Source organism: Colius striatus, chromosome 5, assembly GCF_028858725.1.
Source record: "Colius striatus isolate bColStr4 chromosome 5, bColStr4.1.hap1, whole genome shotgun sequence".
Classification (NCBI taxonomy): Eukaryota; Metazoa; Chordata; class Aves; order Coliiformes; family Coliidae; genus Colius; species Colius striatus.
The window spans coordinates 56,339,521-56,358,857 of NC_084763.1; the positions used below are offsets into that span (position 1 = coordinate 56,339,521).

At 44.5% G+C, this 19,337-nt stretch overlaps 1 protein-coding gene across 1 annotated transcript in view; it reads right to left on the reverse strand.

The window, feature by feature from the left end:
* The window catches only part of OBSCN (obscurin, cytoskeletal calmodulin and titin-interacting RhoGEF), a 170,474-nt gene that overhangs the window by 44,108 nt on the left and 107,029 nt on the right, over positions 1-19,337 (reverse strand). The window contains 19 exon segments of the mRNA XM_061997422.1: positions 350-508; positions 1,692-1,856; positions 3,079-3,195; positions 4,090-4,249; positions 5,743-5,916; positions 6,562-6,644; positions 7,358-7,558; positions 7,989-8,128; positions 8,928-9,044; positions 9,339-9,367; positions 10,839-10,905; positions 11,704-11,922; positions 12,370-12,468; positions 12,574-12,606; positions 13,006-13,203; positions 14,797-14,915; positions 15,272-15,350; positions 15,715-15,993; positions 16,910-18,262. Coding sequence (XP_061853406.1) covers positions 350-508; positions 1,692-1,856; positions 3,079-3,195; positions 4,090-4,249; positions 5,743-5,916; positions 6,562-6,644; positions 7,358-7,558; positions 7,989-8,128; positions 8,928-9,044; positions 9,339-9,367; positions 10,839-10,905; positions 11,704-11,922; positions 12,370-12,468; positions 12,574-12,606; positions 13,006-13,203; positions 14,797-14,915; positions 15,272-15,350; positions 15,715-15,993; positions 16,910-18,262 — 3,791 coding nt within the window.

The following is a 19,337-nucleotide window of genomic DNA, read 5'->3' on the forward strand; positions in this document are numbered from 1 at the left end:
ACATGAAAAGGAATTAGGGACTACGTGGAAAGAAGTTACAGAGCGGGTGCTATCTGGACAGAGCACCTGTGTTTTTCTTGGAAACTGAATCTGCCAATCAATATCAAGTGGCTGGGTGAGGCAACAGAGGTGAACAAAGATCTGTACATATAAACTCGTTGCTGCACGGTGAAAATCCACTCACGCTTCTGATGGTTTCTGACAGGTTTATCAGAGAGATTTGGGGATACTCATAGATTCTGCTTGGAATAGGTCAAAAGGATTAAGAAACAAAGGAATAGGTCAAAAGGATTAGAGGGATATAAATGTGAAGTTCTCAATGCCAGAGGAATGCACATAATGACCAGACCTTCATGATGTTCTTGAAGACGTAACTGTAAGTGTCTGTCTTTGTGTCTCGCTTTGGTTTGCAGATCACAATATAGTTTTTGAAGAGGAAGACGTGTCTTTTGTGTCCTTTCCATGCCATTCTAGCTCCTGGAGCTCCTTCCCACACAATGAAGTTGCCCTGATAGGAAAAAGGAAGAGCACATAGTGATAAATCAGGAATAGTTACCACAATGATGTCTCACCATCATTTTTCAGTGAACAGTTAACAAGTATTTGCTGTTACATCATCACCCTAAGTGTGTCTCTTTTAGTACAGCACAGGAAATGTTTGCCAGTGTCAAAGGTGATGCATCAGACTGACAGCACCAACAGAGCTCTTGTCAGGCAGGTACACTCTTGGAAATGCTGATGGAAGATGTGTTTTGACTGTTCTGTGGATGCTTTATGTGCTCATTTGGTCTCCTTCACCAGAGCAGGACATTCATTTCACACACCTTCAGACATAAACAGCTCAGTTAGTGACATGGGTTTTCCCCTGTCATCATTAGGGAGAAGTAAGCACTCTTGAGACAATACTGGACTCTTTCTGATGTTGGAATGTGGGCAGATGAGTGCCCACCAGACTGTTGCTATAATTTAGCCTCACAACTTTACTCAGCAGTACACTGTGGCTCCAATGGAAGCCACGGGATACAAACAGGCAGAGTAAATAACTTGGCCAACATGACACAGTAAGTCTATAAAGAAACAGGAATTTGAGTAGGAGTGTTGAAAGTCCTAGTCTAATGTCCTAATAGCTGGGTCATCTTTCCTCTGGGTTCCTAAACCCCACATCTGTTTCATGATACAGACCTGGAGGAGCATGCAGGGCTTTAGAAGATATATGAAGATATGTGTGGGAGAGCAATGACCTTAAAGATCTTTTCCAACCAAAATGATTCTATGATTCTATGCCTTGCCCAGCAAACAAGGCTCTTTGAAAGAACTGTGTAGAGTTGAAGCTCACTGAGCCTTTTCAACCACTTGAGGAATCAACAGCAAAACCCACTCATTTCAGGAGCTGGCCCATGGAGCTTGCCAGTAATCATGTAGGGGCTCAAAACAGCCTTGTTTGTGTTTCATGAGCAGACTGGAAAGCCAAACAACTACATTATGTGTGAACTGCTCTATAAGTGTCTATGCTCTGGTGCTTCAAACCTGAATGAACCCAGGAGACCCATCTCTCTGATAAATGAGAAAGGCAATAAGTAAATACTCTCTTTCAGATGTGATGTCTAAAGGAGTTTCCTGTAGCACCAAAGCTTACTTAGAAACTATAAAGCTATGCACAGCACTAATGCTGGCTGAGCACTTCCAGTTACCTGTCGGATGGGTTCCCCAAGGCTTTCCAAGGTCCCTGGATAGTTCTCAATGAGGGAGACGTGGAGGTCGTTTTCTGCTCTGCGGGTGAGCGCAGACACAACGGCGTACGCCTGCTCCAGCAACGTGCAGTTCTGGCTGTTTCTTGCTTTGTTTCGGATTAATTCCTGTAGATGAATGGAAAAAATGTTACTGGACAGTCAGGAAAAAAGACTCAGCAAGCCACATTTCCTTGACAGTCAAAGAGTTTCCCAATATTTGATCCAGTTCCTTCATCTGAGCATCTTCCATCTTATCCTTTCACATGTGCTGCTTGGCTTCTAAAGTCTCTTCTTTCCTACCTATTCTGCAGCTTTAACAACTCACCAGATTGGCTTTTCCTTACATCAACTGGTATTAAATAAGGTGGAAGCAAATATCAGAGATGCTTCAGCGACTGAGAACCAAAAAGCACAAAGAAATCCTAATTGTAGCCACTATATTTCTCACGTGCTCATCCTGATGGTGCCAGGAGGCAAGCAATTTGTGTGGCAGTGCTAATATTGACTCTTATCAATATTAGAGTAATAAAAAGAGAGGTTGGAAAAAACCCACAGAATGGCAGTTATCCTGTACTTTGCACATTTGTTCCTGCTCCTCTCTTGCAGCAATGGAAAGTGCCCATGCTTGCTCCCTTTTCCAAGACATCCTTCATTTTTGATGTTTGTGTGCAGAAAAGTGCTCAAAATTAGAAAGTTCATGTTCTTCAAGCTATTAAAGTACAGAAATCTTTTGGCATGGCTGCCTTCTCCCTGGATATCCTATTTCCCATGAAAAACACTGTTTAAAATGCTGCCTTGAAGTATTTGTTGTCTGTGCTAGAACCTGAGGTAGCAGGACAGGTGAAGACATGAAAGTTGAAACCTGTCAGGATGGTAGAATGAGGCAAAGCTTTCCAGAGAAGAAACATTTCACCTTACTATAGTGTCCTTATAAAAGACAAGGAATGAAAGTGGTAACTCAGTATCTTGCACATTGGAAACTGCTTATTTTTGTAACACACCTGTTCCTGAGTGTGCAGCAAATTCATATTCAATTCACACCTATGTGTAGGATTAATATTTATGTATATAAGCATTAATTTATACATATAGGTATGTGTTTAAAGACCACATATATTTAAGGCTTGATAAACTTCATGGGGTTGGAGACTGTCAACTTCTACCTGGATTTACAAAACCATTTTGAGAGCACCATCAGGGGTGATGATTACTGTCTTAGCTTTCACTTGTAGTTGCATCAGAAGGAAGGAAAGAGATACAAAATGAAAACCCAGTCTTTTTCTACCCAAGTTGCACAAAGTGGAACATAAAGCTATCAGGAAATAAGGGTTTAACAAGAACTTTTCACCTTGATGATAGTCTGGTACTGCTGGATCCTGTTGATGGGTTTCTCCAGGTAGTGCTGCAGTGGTGGGATAAGTGGCTGTGAGGGATCTTCATTCATTAAAATTTCATCTGTGTATCTCTGAAAAAAAAAAAAGCCCACATAGAAGAATGAGGAAAAGCTGTTAAAAAGAACAACAGAAAAGATTACTCCATGGAAAATGTTCATTTGATGCTGGCTCATAGACCTGACTCAGTCAAAGCTGGATAGCTCTACCACACCATACATTTGTAACCCTCTCCCACCCTTCACCAGCTATTTACTTGGACTGCAAGATGTCTGAAGTGTTGAATTTATCTCCTTTTCCAATGCAGGATTGATGCTGCACAAGTGGGAGACCTGAGATGTGTATATGGGTATTAGGGAGGCTGAGAGGTTGTGTTGATAACTGGAGGGATCTGTGAATGTGAGGTGAGTGAATTTGTTTCCTAGCGAGCATCGAGTTGGATTAGTGAGTGGGAGGCTCATGGAGAGGGTAAAAGTGCTCAGGATATGGGCAAGAGTATTGGATGGACAGAGGAGCTATGCTGCTATTCCAGGGATCCATGAACAACTTGGATCATGGACCTGGTGCACTGTGTGTGTTTTTATTAGTGAAGTCCAATCTGGAGCAGCTGGAAAGGAGAAACAGAATTTCCCTGTCTATCCTAATATTTTATGTGAGTTCACTTGGCCTTATAATGTGGTGGCCCTTAAAACATCCCTTGGTTACAATGATATAACCACAGCCACATTCATGCTGTGTGATCTTTATAACATTTATAAATGCATAAGCACATGTAAATTGTTCCCATATTGACTGTATCAACCAGCAAGAGCTAAACAGTGTACAATGAATTATTGCATTTAGCACTGATTTCCCACAAACACATTCAATAATCCTTTTCAGGATCACATTGGTGAGCAATAATGATTTTCCTTGATGCAGCAGGTTATAGGATGCATGTTCAGCAGGTACTTTGGCTGCTGCTTTACCTTGTAGAAATCCTGGACAGCTTTGCTGACAACAATTGACTCAGCCTGTATCCTCCCCACCAGGTACTGGATGTACTTATTAAACTCTACTTTGTGCTTGATAAAGCACATGGCCACGTCATCGTCAGTGTCACACTGCTGCAAGCCTCGGAGGAAGGCACTGTGAGACAAAGGAGAAAGGACATCTGAGGAGAAGGTGCTCATCCAGGTCTACCTGCTTTAGCATGGGGAGTTGGGCTAGATGATCTTTATAGGTCCCTTCCAACTCCTCCCAGTCTCTGATCCTATGAATGAGGCTAGAACAGAGCCCCAGCAGCCAGACTTTTCAACCAGGCAATTTCAGGTTAAAGGAAATGACTGGGGGAAACTTGGGATGTTGCCACATTAAACTTCTCAATGCCTCTTCATCCAGAATGCTGCTGTCCCTCATGGCCTGAATGTATGAAATGCCCTGCATGCATAGTAGGGATAACATTCAAGGTCTTAGCTCAAGCTGGGAAGTTACTCCCTCCCCACATCCTTATGCTTCAGTTTAAGGATCAATGAGCAACCTATGTGAGTGAAGACAGAGATCCCCACTGTTTCATAAAGCATGTTGAGACAGGTTCACATGCACAAAGGTTTTTTGCAGTGTTGGTAGCTGAAGTTACTTTTGGGGCAAAACAAAAGGAGAGTGAGAACAGAGAGAGGGAGGAAGGAGAAGGGAAATCCATTCTCATGGCCCAGACAGGAAAAGTGCCAGATGTCCCACATCAGTGTCATCCCCATTGCAGAAGCAGTGCCCCCCAAGAGTGATTTCCCCACCATGCTTTTAATCACAATCTGCTCAAACTCCTGATCAGTTGCTCCTGTATATGCTGCTGCTCACACTGCTCAGAGCACACACTGCTCAGGGAAGGTGCTGCACACTCACTGGTCACTGAGCTTTGTGTGTGCAATATTATTGACCATCCCACTGAAGTAAGCCAAAAGTTAGGAACAAAGGGTAGGAAAACAGGGAAGAAAGGGTGATTCTTGTGCTGTTGGCAAGGACTTCTCCTAAGAATAATCACTTCCCATGACAGCAAGTGAGTCAAGGTGCAAAAGGAAGCCCCTTAGCAATGGAAAGCCTAAGGCACACGAGATGCTGTACAACACCTCTTCTCCCTGGCAAGTAAAAGTATTTCAGCCTGGACTTTAGGGAGTCACTCTGTGAACAGCAGATCTGCAGTAAATCCTTTCTTGGAGCAGGCAGAGGCATTGTACCATGGTGTTGTGCCTGGACAGTCTGCTCCAGCTGGGTGCATTTTGAATGCATGGATGTTGGCATCAGTTTTAGATGAGTGGCTGTGTCTATGAAGACACCACTGAAATGTCCATAGGACAACGCTTCTGTTTTATAATCCAGTTTCTCAATTACATTTGCTTACAAGTGGAAGAAATGAGCTGAACATATGAAACCTTGAAGCTCTGAAGGGTATTATGGGAGTCCCAGCCCTGTGCTCTGACTTCAGCTGTGCCACCAGCCATCATCTAAAAAGCATCATCATTTCCCTTTCCCCTCAGCATTGTCAGTGCTTCTTATCCTTCACAGTAATAACAGTTACTGTGGCTCTGACACCAGGTAGGTGAGCCCTTCTGTGGTCTGGACTGAAGGCAGGTGGGAATGCCAACCTGGAATGGAAGCGAGCAATGTCATCAATATTTCTGAAGATGGTGGATTTCTGAGTGGCAACAGCTCCAGGGACACTGGCACAGGTCTCAGTGTACTTAAGATGGTGAGTCTGGAGGAACTGTAGATCTTGAATGTAATCCTCTTCTGAAATCAACAGCTCTTGAATAAGAACACTGAAGGGGAAACAAACAGGTGAAAAGAAATCATCTCAATTATCTTTGACATGCTCAGAGGCTTTTAAGCTCTAAAACAGAGATATTTGATCAAAGGAACAGACTCTGGAGTGTGTTGGCTAGATCTTCTCTGACCACAAGAGGAACTGCTTATGGAGTGACATCTACAGACACATAGGGCAGGATCTTTGTAAAGCAGACAGTAGCAAATCCAGTGCCACATTTTGCAGTCCATTCTATGATCCTATGAAGCATCTCGATGACAGCACAGTTAGTGCTCTGCTGCACTGCAAGGGAGTAACACAAGGTTGTAGCTGTTTTTCTGAGTGCCTTTAGACATCAGCCTCAGAGCACCACAAAGTACTGAAGTTTAGGACTTTTGTGAAATCAGAGATCTTCCAGCATTGCCATGTAAACCCCTCAAGTCACCCCACATGATTTAGATTGCCTGGAACTATCCTAGGCTGAATTCAATTAAAGACAAACCAAACCAAGAGTTTACTGGGTGCTGGGAAAGGGGAGGTGACAGGGCTCAGCAGAACAAAAAACCCTGACTCTGACTGGAGGGACCTAGATGTCAACATTCATGTCAGTTCAAAAGACAGGAAAACTCAAAGGTGCAAACACCAAATGACAGCAGCTCACCTTAGCTTCCTTTTATATTCATCTTCAGAAACAAACACTCCAGGGAACTCAGGAGCTTCGGTTGTTCCCCACTCTGGTGACAGCTAAAACAGAAGAAAAAAGAAACATCATTCTTTTAAATGAACAGTGCTTTTATCAGTGCACACTGAGGAAGAACTTTTGTGTGTTCACAGTCCTAAACCAGTGTGAAGTTTCCTTTTTTTGCTGGGGGATGATTAAGCCTTTCAGAGCCAGGCACACCTGCACCACATGCAGAAATGTTGTCTAATCAGAACACAAAACAAGTCCAATCACGTCACAGAGCCCTTCAACAACCTCCTCATCCATCACTGCTTGCAAAAGGGATATCTCTAAACTGCATCAGGGGCAAGTAATTTTACATGGAAAATAAACACAGCACAATAAGGTTTTAGTCTGGAGAAGAGGAGACTGAGGGGGGAGCTCATTAATGGTTACAAATATCTCAATGGTGGGTGTCAGGATGCTGTTAGGGCAGCACTTTTTTCTGTTGTATCTACTGACAAGACAAGGGGTGATGGAAAGAAGTTGGAACACAAAAAGTTCCATTTAAACATAAGGAAACTGTTTCAGTGTTGAGCTGAGGGAGCCCTGGCACAGGCTGCCCAGGGAGGGTGTGGAGGCTCCTCCTCGGGAGGTTTCCAACCCACCTGGACACGTTCCTGTGTGACCTGATCTAGGTGGGACCTGCTTTGTCAGGAGGGTTGGACTGGATGATCTGTAAAGGTCCCTTTCAACCCCTACCATTCTGTGATTCAATGATTCTACCATCAATCACCTTTAACTTCTTGTCCAGGTAAGCTGGAGACACCCAGCCCTGCCGAGAGGGGCTTGATTTTGTGGGCTTAGTCCTGACCAGCCATTTCAGAGGGTGTGCTGAATCAAGGACTTCCACATATTGGCCTTCTTTCAAAGTGATGGTCTCCCTGTCAGGAGCAGCAGGCACGTAGTCAGCTGTGACCATGTAGACATCAAAGATCTGCAGGCATGAAACAACAGTTATTTTGGCCTCTGAAAACAGAACATGGTTAACATCATCAGCACAGAGGTGATTATCTGTGTTTAATGATTTGTTCTCCAGCCCTTGTACAGCAAAGAGAATCACTGTTTGCCTTTTGGAAGTGGAAGAATAAGTCTCCAGGAGGCTCAGGTTTCCAGAACTATCTGAGGTGGTTTGGGAAAGAAAAAGGTGCTAAATAACAGATGTGTTTTGACTATGTTGACTCAAACAACTTGTGAGCATCACAGTTTGATTCACTGTGCTCTGTCACAGATGCAACATAAAACTACCAGATATACCTAATAAAGTGAATACATCCCTGCAGGGGATGGAGATCTTTAAACCATAGCAGACTGGTCATTCTAAGTAAAGTCTTCTTGTGTCAAATGTGTCCATAAAGACATCCTACCTCTCCTCTGGAATCCCCATCTTCAGACTCAGAGGAGGACTCCTGGGCAATGGATGAAGGTCTGGAGCGTCCGTGGCGAGGAGAGGCAGAAGGTGTTTTTGATTCATCGTCACTTTCTGCACCTGGCACTCGAAGTGTGGCTGAAAAGCAACAGCAAAGTGTGACATCAAGGTCTCCAGTTTGAATGTGAAACAAATGTATAATCACTTTTGGTTTCATAAAAACAAACACCCCTAAGGAGAGCATTTGCAATCTTCAGTGTGATTACTTGGGATTCAATACAAACAACTGGGATGTTTTAACAGCTGAGGTTGCATGTGTTGCCACTGCACCGCAGAGATATTTGTAGGAGAGGTAATGCCTCTAGTTGTGATACAAGATAGAATTTGACTGCTACACAATCAGTATAAGATACACAAACCAGGACCTTTCATTTATCCAGCAAGTCACTGGAATTACTGCCCAGCTGTGGGCAGGGTTTTCAGACTTGATATTAAAATCTCACTGTGAGCTAAAGCTTGCAGACATGGGGAGCCTTCAAAACAGGAGCCTTCAGACTCAGGAGTGATGGATATCTGAGGAGCTTGAAATACCTAAAATGTTCAAAATAGGCTTCCAGTTTTACAACTTGCCCTCTGCTCTGAAGCTTACAGTTAATCCTGCTTATTTAAATAAGCTCTGCATGCATAAAATGGACAAGACCTATCTCAGTGTAATACAATAGCTTCTTTTCTGGTCCCAAAGTTCAGTTTTTACTCACTCTTATGAAACATCCTTAGTCCTAAGCATTTACAAATTGTCATATGCTTATGTAGGATGGCTGTGTGAGAATCTGCTTTATAAACCCCACTGCTACTGAAAGGCTAAATGACACCTTAAAAAAGAAGGAGACTGAATGTCCTTTTACACCAATGAAATGGTGTTTGCCAGCTTCCTTACCCTGACTTATTTTTGCAGACACCATTTCTGAGATACGTGAGGTGAGCTTCTGGAAGAACTCTTCTGAGCCAACATCAGCTAGTGAAATAGGGCTTTTGGGCACACCTTCAAGGTCTCCTGAAAAACAGAGAGTGTTTTCTGTTAGAGTGGGCAATGTCATTGGGAACTCATCTTCTCTCAGTAACAAAAGCTTCTGTGGAAGGAAGGTGTAATATTTCTTCACTTCCCCTGTCTTTACATGTTTAAAATGTACTTACTCACAGTTATTCCAAATAATTCACAGCCCAGTCCAGAAATGATCCAACATTTTGGACCATTTTAAGAGAAGAGTAAAAATTGGGTGGTAATAATAAACCAGAGAGCTGTAGATGTGAAGGGCAGGAGTAGCAGAGAGGAAATAACTTCTCTTACCTTCTTTTGTTTCAGAGGGATGAATAGCTCTGAAAAATAAGAAATAAAGCAGAATTAAAAGTCAAAATGTGTAGTAAAGAGAGTTAAATGAGAATCACTCCCTCCTCCTTACACCTTGTCCATGAAGGCTGGGAATACCTAGATGAGGACTCTGGTTTGGAGAGCAGGTGCTCATAGCCAACACTCACCAGGGCCAATATAACAAATGAGAAGTAGGGCCCCTGGCTCACATGGGCACAGACACACCCTGGTGCCTCAGCCTTTGAATCAAATCCTATCTGAGAACTGCCCTTGGTCCTGACTTTGGTTCTGCTTGGAAGAAGCAGCTGCTGAGGGAGCAGGTGGCAGAGGGCAGTAGCCTCCATCTCTCAGGGGCTACTGTGGATTTATTCTCAGCTGACACTGAAATAAAACTGACACAGTTGAAGACATTATGGCAAGTGAGATTTGTAGGCTCAGCCAGTTTTCAGCAAACCAGTGCTCAACAATTTTAAATGGCTTTGTTAGGAAACCAAGGACTGGAGGATGTGGAGGTGCTGCTTTCCTGACAGACCTGCTTGTATCACCTTAGGATGCCCATGTGTTGGGGAAGCAAGCTGACTACTGGTACTGCAGTGGTTCTGAGGCCCAAAGAGAACCTCACTACACTGACAGCTTTTACCAGCACCGAGTTCATCCATGCCAGCACACTATATTGTCAACACTGAGTGAAAATGCCTTCATATACATGAAGAACTACCAGCATTTGCTTGCATTTGATGAAGAGTGTTTGTGGTGTTTCCCAAGACCACAGCTCTGTCAACACACCAATGTCCTGCAGCCAACATCTCTGCCATTCCTGTGCTTTTTGCAGATGGGATGTACATTCTCATTGCACAAGCTGATCTGCCCTAATTCTCTGTCAGTAGGTAGGAAGCAGGAGGAAGCTCACTCCACTTGATATATGGCAAACCATGTATCACTAAATATGCCTGAGAGAGCCAGGGCACATCCTTGGGAGTGGAATAGCTGAGTAGAGACTGTCCCATCCTCTCCACACCAGCTCTTTAGGTATTTATCAGCATTTATATGGTCATTGTAAACACAAACTTTGTGAGAAGACCCTGTTCCCTTACTTTACCTGTGAAGCATCAATGTTTTTCAGTGTTGGCAAGGAACAGAGCCCAACCCTGTGAATTTTTTTGGCATTCTCCTTAGGAGAGGAAAAAGTAGGAAGGGTTTTATATGACCTACCTCAATACTATTTATGTCTTCATTCCTACCTCCCTAGATAACCAAGCATAAGTGGCTCAAAATGATACTAAAGTATTCCTAGCACTTTCCATCCTAGGACCTCAAACAATTTTAACTCTGGTGCTGAAACATGCATAGAAAACATCACCCAGAGTGAACAACAGAAAGCATCACCCAGAGTGAACACTGCCTGGAAGTGGCTCATGGGAACATGTGCAGAGTGGTACCTGCACTGCCCCACTTCAGCACAGGTACCCAAACACTTACCCCAGTGTGGTCATGATGGCTTCTGACACCATCACACGCTCCTGGGTCAGAACTTCAGCCTCCTTCACTGCAAAATTAGGGTTTAGCATTAGAGGCCAGAGGGCAGACAATGTCCTTTTCATGTGTTTAATGTAGGTATGTTTTCTAGAAGTGGATTGCTGGATACACCAGAACAGTGAATCTGCCCTGGTAGCAGCTCCTAACCTGGGATACATATTCTCACTTATATGATGCAAATAGTTTGCTCCTCTCCCTGTTCACATGGATGTATGATTGCCCTATTTCTCTACACCACTCAAGCTATCATCCCACAGCTCTTGGTACAATAAAAATAAGGGATGCAAGGAGGAATAACAGAAAAATGGAGTCTTTCACAGTGCTGTCTCTACTCCCAACCTGTATTTGCTTGTTCCCCTTCTACTGAAGGAATCATGCCAGGAGAGATCCTGGAAAGGTCTGCAAAGGGGGAATCAAATAACTCCAGCTGCCTTAAGGCAAGTCTACAATGCAAAACATCTTGGCAACGTTCAGCATTCGAAATAACTTCTCAAATGGTGACCTTTTCTAGTTATTCACATTGCCTTTCTTCCTTTCTTTTTCCTTTGTGCTTAAATTGGTTGTTTCTCAGACTTGCCTTCTGTTGATAAAGGAAAGATGCTGCTTTTAGTTCAAGATAGGGTCAGAGATCTAAAACGTTACAGAAGCAAAGAGTGTAATCATCTGCAAAGTCATGGCTAATCTTGGGAAAACATATGTTTTCCAGTCGTGGTGTGATTAATTTCCTCACCAGTCATGCTCATTTTTCTCTGAGGCACTGTCTAAAGGTTAAAATAGAGAATGTTTTTGTACTGTAACAAAGATTTACCATCTGTGACTTCCAGCATGGCGGTGCAGATGGACTGGCCAGCCTTGTTGGTAGCAATGCAAGTATAAGCTCCACTGCACTTCTTTTTAACATCCAACAAGATTAGACTGTGATGCATATTGGAACTGGCAAGTTTGTACCCAGGAGTGTCTGGTTTGATCCACAGGATGTCTTCCTGAGGCTGTTCTTTCAGCCAAGTGATAGTTGGTGGTGGATGTCCTAAAGGAAAACCAACACAACCAGCTTTAGTTTTCCTAGTGGTGCTGTTTATGGGCTATTTTGTCCATAAATGTTCTTTTGATCTGTTTCCTGATGCTTTTCCAGCAATAACAGGCACAATACATAGTAAAGGAACAGAAACCTTTCTGCAGCAAGCTCACAATGATGTTATACTGTCTTGTTAAACCAAAATGTTAATCAACACATCTTCATTAGACTGGTAAGTGTCATTATCCCTGCTTTTACATACAGTAAAATGGAGGTGAAGAAAATTAAGATGCTTTTCTGTAATGCACATAAATCCTCTTACAAAGTTGGGAGTAGAGTCCCAGACTTCAGGTAAAGGAATGAGATGAGGTTACAATGACTTGGGCCAGAGAGAGTGTAGAATATGTCATGAAGTTATGCAAATTAAGAGTTGTGCAAAGAGGCAAAGTATCCACTTACCTTCAACCTTTACAGATAATGTGATGCTTGCACCTTTTTTCACCTTTTTATTAGTAAACCTTTCTAGGAATCTTGGTGGTATCAGCTGTTCATGGGAATCTGAAAATGACATTATTAATGGAACAAGGTGACACCTTCTGTGTGAATCTGGACTACTGAAAAATCCCTGAGGGTTCTGTTACCACCTTCTGGGGCTTCTCTCACCTGCTTCTGATGGCTCCTCCTTCTCATAAGGATCTGTAATAGAAGGGAAAACCACAAAATGACAAACACAAATACCTTTCTGTTCCTGAGTTGAAAACAAACAAACAAACAAAAAGGGATTCCAAGGGATTGCTCCTTGCAGGAGATAATACAAAGAAATGTCTGTATGATTTATAACAAGCCCTCACTTTAACGAAATGAGTGATTAATGAGAGTGGGCAGGGATAAAATGTATGTTCATGAGATGACAGTCAGACTCTAGAGAAGTGACAATGATTCATTGGTGGACCAAGAACAAAGCACATCATCTTTTATCTACAGTGCTCCCCACCTCACTTACCTTGGCAGGCTTTCTCACCAAAAACATCACCATAAATCAGAAAGAGCCGCTGGAATAGAGAAAAGCAGGGGCTAAAATAGCCCACTACCTACATTTGACTACCAGCCTGGCCGATGAATAGGCAGAACCAGCGGAGTTGATGACAAATATGGAGTACTGGCCAGCATCTGCCTCAGTGACATCACGGATTTCCAGGGAGTGGAACTCCTGCTTGTCAGTCTTCAGGATGCGGTCGGAGGCCTTCAGCGGCTGCCCGTTCTTGAACCAGTAGAGCCGGGGCTGTGGGTACCCTGTGAGGAGCAGGCACAGACATGGAATGCACTGGCAGCACTGATTTGGGAGCATCTCCATGTAGGCACATCCTGAGCAGGAGGCAAGGAATCCTCAGCTCTGCCCAGGGCTATTGTTTGAAGGACGCTGGGGTCTATCTCTTCTCTCCAGTAACAAATAGCAGAACAAGAGGAAATGGGTTGAAGTTGCACCAGGGGAGGTTTAGGCTGGACATTAGGAAGAACATTTTACTAAGGGGGTTATTAAGCATTGGACCAGACTGCCCAGGGAGGTGATGGAGTCACCATCCCTAGAGATATTCAACAGACACATAGCTGAGGTGCTGAGGGCCATGGGTTAGTGGTGGGCCTGGCAGTGTGAGGCCTCTGTGGTCTTTTCCAGTCACATCAATGTTATGATTGTATGATTTGCCCAATTAGGAATGGCTGCAATTTCATGACATTTTATTTATTTGTTAAAGTTCATAGACTCATGGAATCATTTTGATTTGAAAAGACCTTTAAACTCATTAAGTCCAACCCCTCCCTTCACCCTGCCCAGCCCAGCACTAACGCACAGCCCTCAGCACCTCAGCCCCACGGCTTTGAGATCCCTCCATGGCTGGGCACTGCCCCGGCTCCCTGGGCAGCCTGGCACAGGGGCTGACACCCCTCTCAGGGAAACAGTTCTGCCTCAGCTCCAATCTCAACCTCCCCTGGGGCAACTCCAGCCCCTTTCCTCTTGTCCTATCACTTGTTACTTGGGAGAAGAGATGGATCCCCACCTCCCTACAATCTCCTTTTGGGTAGTTGTAAAGAGTGCTCCTGTCTCCCCTCAGGCTCATCTTGTCCAGGCTCAACACCCCCATTCCCTCAGCCCCTCCCCAGCACCCTTGTGCTCCAGCCCCTTCCCCAGCTCTGTCCATGCTCCAGCCCCTCAGTGTCCCTCGGGCAGTGAGGAGCCAAAAGTGAACACAGCACTGGAGCTGCAGCCCCACCAGTGCCGAGTACAGGCGGAAAAGGCTCTTCAGTTTGTCATGGTCTGTTGTTGGCTGCATGTGCAAATGCCTTTCAGGTTGAAAAGGTAACACTTAAGTCCGATTTGTAATGCATACAAAGGAAAAAAAGGAAGCCAAAACAGTTCTCAACTGGACAAAACAGGAGAATCCCCCCCTCTCCCTATAAGAGACAGCCAAAACCAGGAGGGTATTTTTGCAGGTTTTAGGCTGTAGCAGGAGCCCCCTCAGAGTAAGGCAAGTACAGGAATGTTTCATTTATTAAAAACAAATAAAAGGGACACTCTCACTGTCTTAATTCCTTATTGCTCCTCCATAATTAATATGCTCAGAGAATCACAGCACTGTTCTCAGAAGCCTGTATCTGTCATTATGCCTGGAGACATGGACACAGAATGAGACACTGAATCTGCCCAAGTCTGCCCAAAAAGTCATTATTCATTGACATGAACACATCCTTCTAGGTGATTTGTGCAGACACGGTGTGAGATGCATGGACATGGTCACAGCTGCAGAAGAGCACATCAGAAAAACTTATCCAGCAATTCAAGCTGACAGCAAACCCAGAACAACGGGCAGTGCTGCAGGCTCCCCTCACCTTTCACCTTCAGATGAAATTTAGCCAGTGATGCTCCAGGTGCCACATGAATATCATGAAGCTCATCAAAAATCTGGGGCAGTTGCTCCTCCTCAGTGGTAGACTCCTCCTGTTCTCGGCTAAGAAGCAATTAGGATTAGAAGGAAGAAAGTCAGCAAGCCAGAAAAGAGTTAGGAATCAGAATCACCTATTCTAAGTTTATTCAATCTGTGGGTTTTGTCATCATTGGCAACAAATTCAGCACCAAATGACATTAAAAGTAATGGAGTGATGCTATGAGGAAATATCCAGACCAGCCTGAAGGCAGCCAGAGCAAGTTTGCACATGACAAACGTCCAGCCGTTGCAGTTGCTGCATCTCAGCTGCTCTGGCTGTTCCTTTATGATGTTAAATCAGCAAAGCTAGGCTTGACATAAACAAATGGATTCACCTTACCAAGTCAGAAGTTAGAAGGAACTAGAGTTTGGTATTTTACCTTGAAATGTATCCTTTGGCACTGTAGTAAGAAGATGTCTCTGTTGCATCTGCCGCTGTCTCATAGTCGGTGCTGGTCACTGTGAGATGGAAAACAAAGTGTCTTCTACAATCTGAGCTTTGAAACTATTTTTCCTCCTACAATTACAGTTTCTCTACTAATCTGAGTGGCTGGCAGGTTGATTTCACATTGCTGCTGCAGCAGGATCCCACACAACCCTGGCTTATTAGAGGCAAATACCTTTGTTTATCTGCTAAGCTTTGCTCTGAGCCTTGCCTTGGAGCTGGTAAACCCAGATGAACCCAAAAGGTTTGCAAGTGAAACATGTGTTGGGCAACATGTACATTTTTAATGTAAATGGTGTTTTCCTTGAAAACAAAAGCGTATCCAGCTCTCAGCAGGACCCCTTCCCTTGGCTTTTCTACAGTGACTTTAGGACTTACAGTCCACTCGAAGCTCTGCCTTGGTTGAAGCAACTCCCATGTTGTTTTCAGCAAGGCAACGGTAAACCCCCATGTCAGTGGGGACCACGGCTGTGATGATCAGCTGGTGACACCCTTCCTGGTCCTCATTGATCATGTAGTGATCATTTTCTTCAATTGCTTTCCCATCCTTGAACCAGCGAACCGTGGGGAGAGGTTTGCCAACGACAATGCAGTCGAAGCTGACTGGGTATCCATCCTGTACCTCCTGGTTTTGGAGCTCAGTCAGGAACATGGGAGCTAAGGTCAGGGTAGTTAGGAAAGAAGAAAGGAAAAACTTGGTTGCATTAAAGGTTGTACTTTATAGAATCATTACAGTTGGAAAAGACCATTAAGATCATCAATTCCAGCCACTAACCTCACACTGCAAAGCCCTTCACTAAGCTAAACCATTTCTCTCAGCACCACAGCTGTGTGTGTTTTGAACATCTCCAGGGATGGTGACTCCATCACCTCCCTGGGCAGCCTGTTCCAATGCTTAACAACCCTCTCAGTGAAAAAGCTTTTCCTTATGCCCAATCTAAACCTTCCCTGGTACACCCTAAACCCATTTCCCCATGTTCTATCATTTGTTACTGGAGAGAAGAGATCGACCTCCAGGTAGTTGTAGGGAGTGAGCATGTCTCCAAGAGCACTGCTCCCCAGTGGCTGCAGACTTCTGATTTCTAGGGGTTTTAAATTGAAGTGTGATCTCTTTTCTACAACAACAGTCAAGAAGAAACTCCCTGACAAACACTGTGGAGATATTGCATTGTACTATAAGCATGTCAACACCTCAGCTGCAAAGCATATTGCCTCTGCACCTCTCCTTACCAAAATGTGTCGTTTGTCCCAGGGCTGCTCTGAAAACTGTTTCATTTATTTAACAGCAGCATTTATGGCCTTGTTATTGTAGCAGCAAGCCATTTCTACTGTGAAAAGCAGCTTTGTAGACGAGTCAATACTTTGCAAGCCCCTCCCTTCACGCCCCACCTCCCTCCTCTCTGTCTCAACGAAAAAGATTCCTTGGTTTTCCCCAAAGTGCAAAGTTTCCAGAGAAACATTTGCAGCCAATGGAAAAGGAAGGCTTTTTGGAACCTGTTCATGAATGAAAAGATCAAAGATCACATTGTGACCTGCTCCAGCTGCCTTTTCCAAACAGCTTCGCTGCACCCACCTGTGTCAGAAGTCAGCAAAGGCGGTGGGGGTCTGGCTGGTGGGACAAACTTCCCATGGGTGGGGGGTGTTGCTTTCCCAATACGCAATTCAATCTTTTTAGGGCCTTGTTCCAAGATGTCAATCTCCACAGGGATCCCCAGAGCACCAAACATCTCTCCAAAGCGACTCGCGGCGGTTTTGGCCTCGGACATGATTTCAAACTTGATGTAGATGTACTGGTCATCCTCACGATAGGTCTGATGGTCGACCACCTCTACGTCCCCTTCGTCTGCGCTGACGAAGAGCTCTTCCTCCACATCAGATATCTCTGTTGAGATCTTGGCCCTGAAGAGTCTGTGGAGTCTCCTTCCTGCTTTACGGAAAGCATCATCCAGCTCGCTGCCGGACGAGCTCTCTGTCTCACTGTCGGTGCTCTGCTTAACCCGCTTCTCCTTATGAAGAACTTGAGGTTCCTGAGTGCCAATAACCACCTTAGCACTGTGTGAAACCTTGCCAAATTTATTGGATGCCTCACAGGTGTATTTACCTGCATCTTTCCTGTCCAGGCCGGTGATAATCAACGAGCAGGTCCCATCACTGTAATTGTCTATGTGATAGTAGCGACCGTCTGAAAGCTCTTTCCCATCTTTCAGCCAACGGACTTTCATGTCACTTTTGCTGTGGGCCACACACTCAAGGTGCAGAGTGCTTCCAGGCTCGCCAGAGAAATCTCTGAAAGTCTCAGAAAACACTGGGCACTCTTGCTGCTTGATCTCTTTCCTGACTTTGTAGCCTTTGAACGCAGCTTGGATCTTCACGGCAGCCTTGTTCATGGAAGGATCATCTAAATCTGGTAACTCTGGTTCGGCTGGTTTAGCAGCTGGGGCAGCCACAACAGTCTCCACGTGGGATTTCTCCCACTGCTTCCATAATTTGTCTGTGGAGATGGACTGAACCTTGCTAGTAACACTGACACTTTTCTTCCCAGCTTTCTTGAGGTAGTTTACAAGTGAGGGAGTCCCAGCTCTAGACTCATCATCTGAGCTTGTGAAGGAGAAATCTGCTTCTCCTGTCCTAGCCAGCTCATCACACGTGGAGTACTCCTCTGAGTAATAGTGAGACATCTCTGCTTCCTCCTTCCTCAACTTCTGAAGCTTCTCATCCTCTTCAGGCACCTCACTGATGGAATCCAAGGTGGGCTCCCGGCTCATCCGGCGTTTCTTGGCCAGGGCTTCCCACAGGAGGTGAAGATCTCCCTCCTGAGCAGCCTCAGGGGGCAAGCTGGGCTGCACACGGCCATCCAGCAGCTCTTCTGCTTGCCTCGCAGCGGGTGCTTCCCTGGCAATCTCTTTGAGCATTGATGCTGTTGGAACTGAGGAGAATTAAACTGATAAGTCATTGAAAGACAAAGTCTGTGAGTGAGCTTTGAGAAAGCACATGGCAATGTTATTCTAAAGCATGGGCATTTAACTAAGCCTTCTGTTGAAAACTTCATGCAGTTGAGAAGTTAATACAGTTAAATTCATGGTCTTGGGCACTTGTTCTAGGTCAGCCTGCTCTGGGCAGGGCTATGCTGTCTTTCCAGCCTCAACTGCCCTGTGATTCTGTGCTTGCACTTAAAACACAGCCAAACTACATTTTGTTGTGGGTTTTTTTCACATATAAACCCAATAAAAACCTTTCTGCCCTTTTAAAACGTTGCAGTTGATGAATATCTAGTTAAGACTGTCTGTAGAGCCTGGAGAGCTGTTCAGGCTCATCCTGGTTTACAGTTGGATGAGGCTTTGCTGTTTTGAATAGATCTTTGGTGACTGTGTGAGCTGAGACTCCCACCTCACGTGGAGGCATCTGCCTGTTTACATGTGTCTGGGTCTGAACGTTGTGAGTTGGTCTCTGAGACACATTGACTTGCCTCTGCATGGTGCCCAGTGCTTTTTGAGATGCTCCAGGCTGTCTAGGACATCCACATGTGGCTGTATGAGTGACCTATGAATGCTCTGGGTCCCTATGGAGAAGGAGATGGAGGCCAGGGGTGATAGCCTGAAGAGCCTCAATGATGCTACATACCTGTGTGTGGGCCACTGAATTCCACCTATAGGGCACAATTTAGCTTCCTAAACACTATGACCCAAAGCCATTTGAGATGTTTTTGGACAGGAGGCTGATAGATACCATGTAGAACATACAAAAGAGCACTTTCCTTCTGAAGTGGTAGTTAAGGCCAGCAAGGATACCTTAGGACACCTCAAAAGGTACCAGGAACTGATGTAGATGCAACTATATCCCACCATAAATACTGGACTCAGGAAAATCTCACCTGAGCAGCTCAGAGCTGTCAGGGATTCAGAAACATACTGGGCAATAACAAATAGGAAGATAACAATTCTTGGGGGATGTTAGGCACAGCTTGTTAAAACACCATTAAATCCAGTCCAAGCTGTCCATAA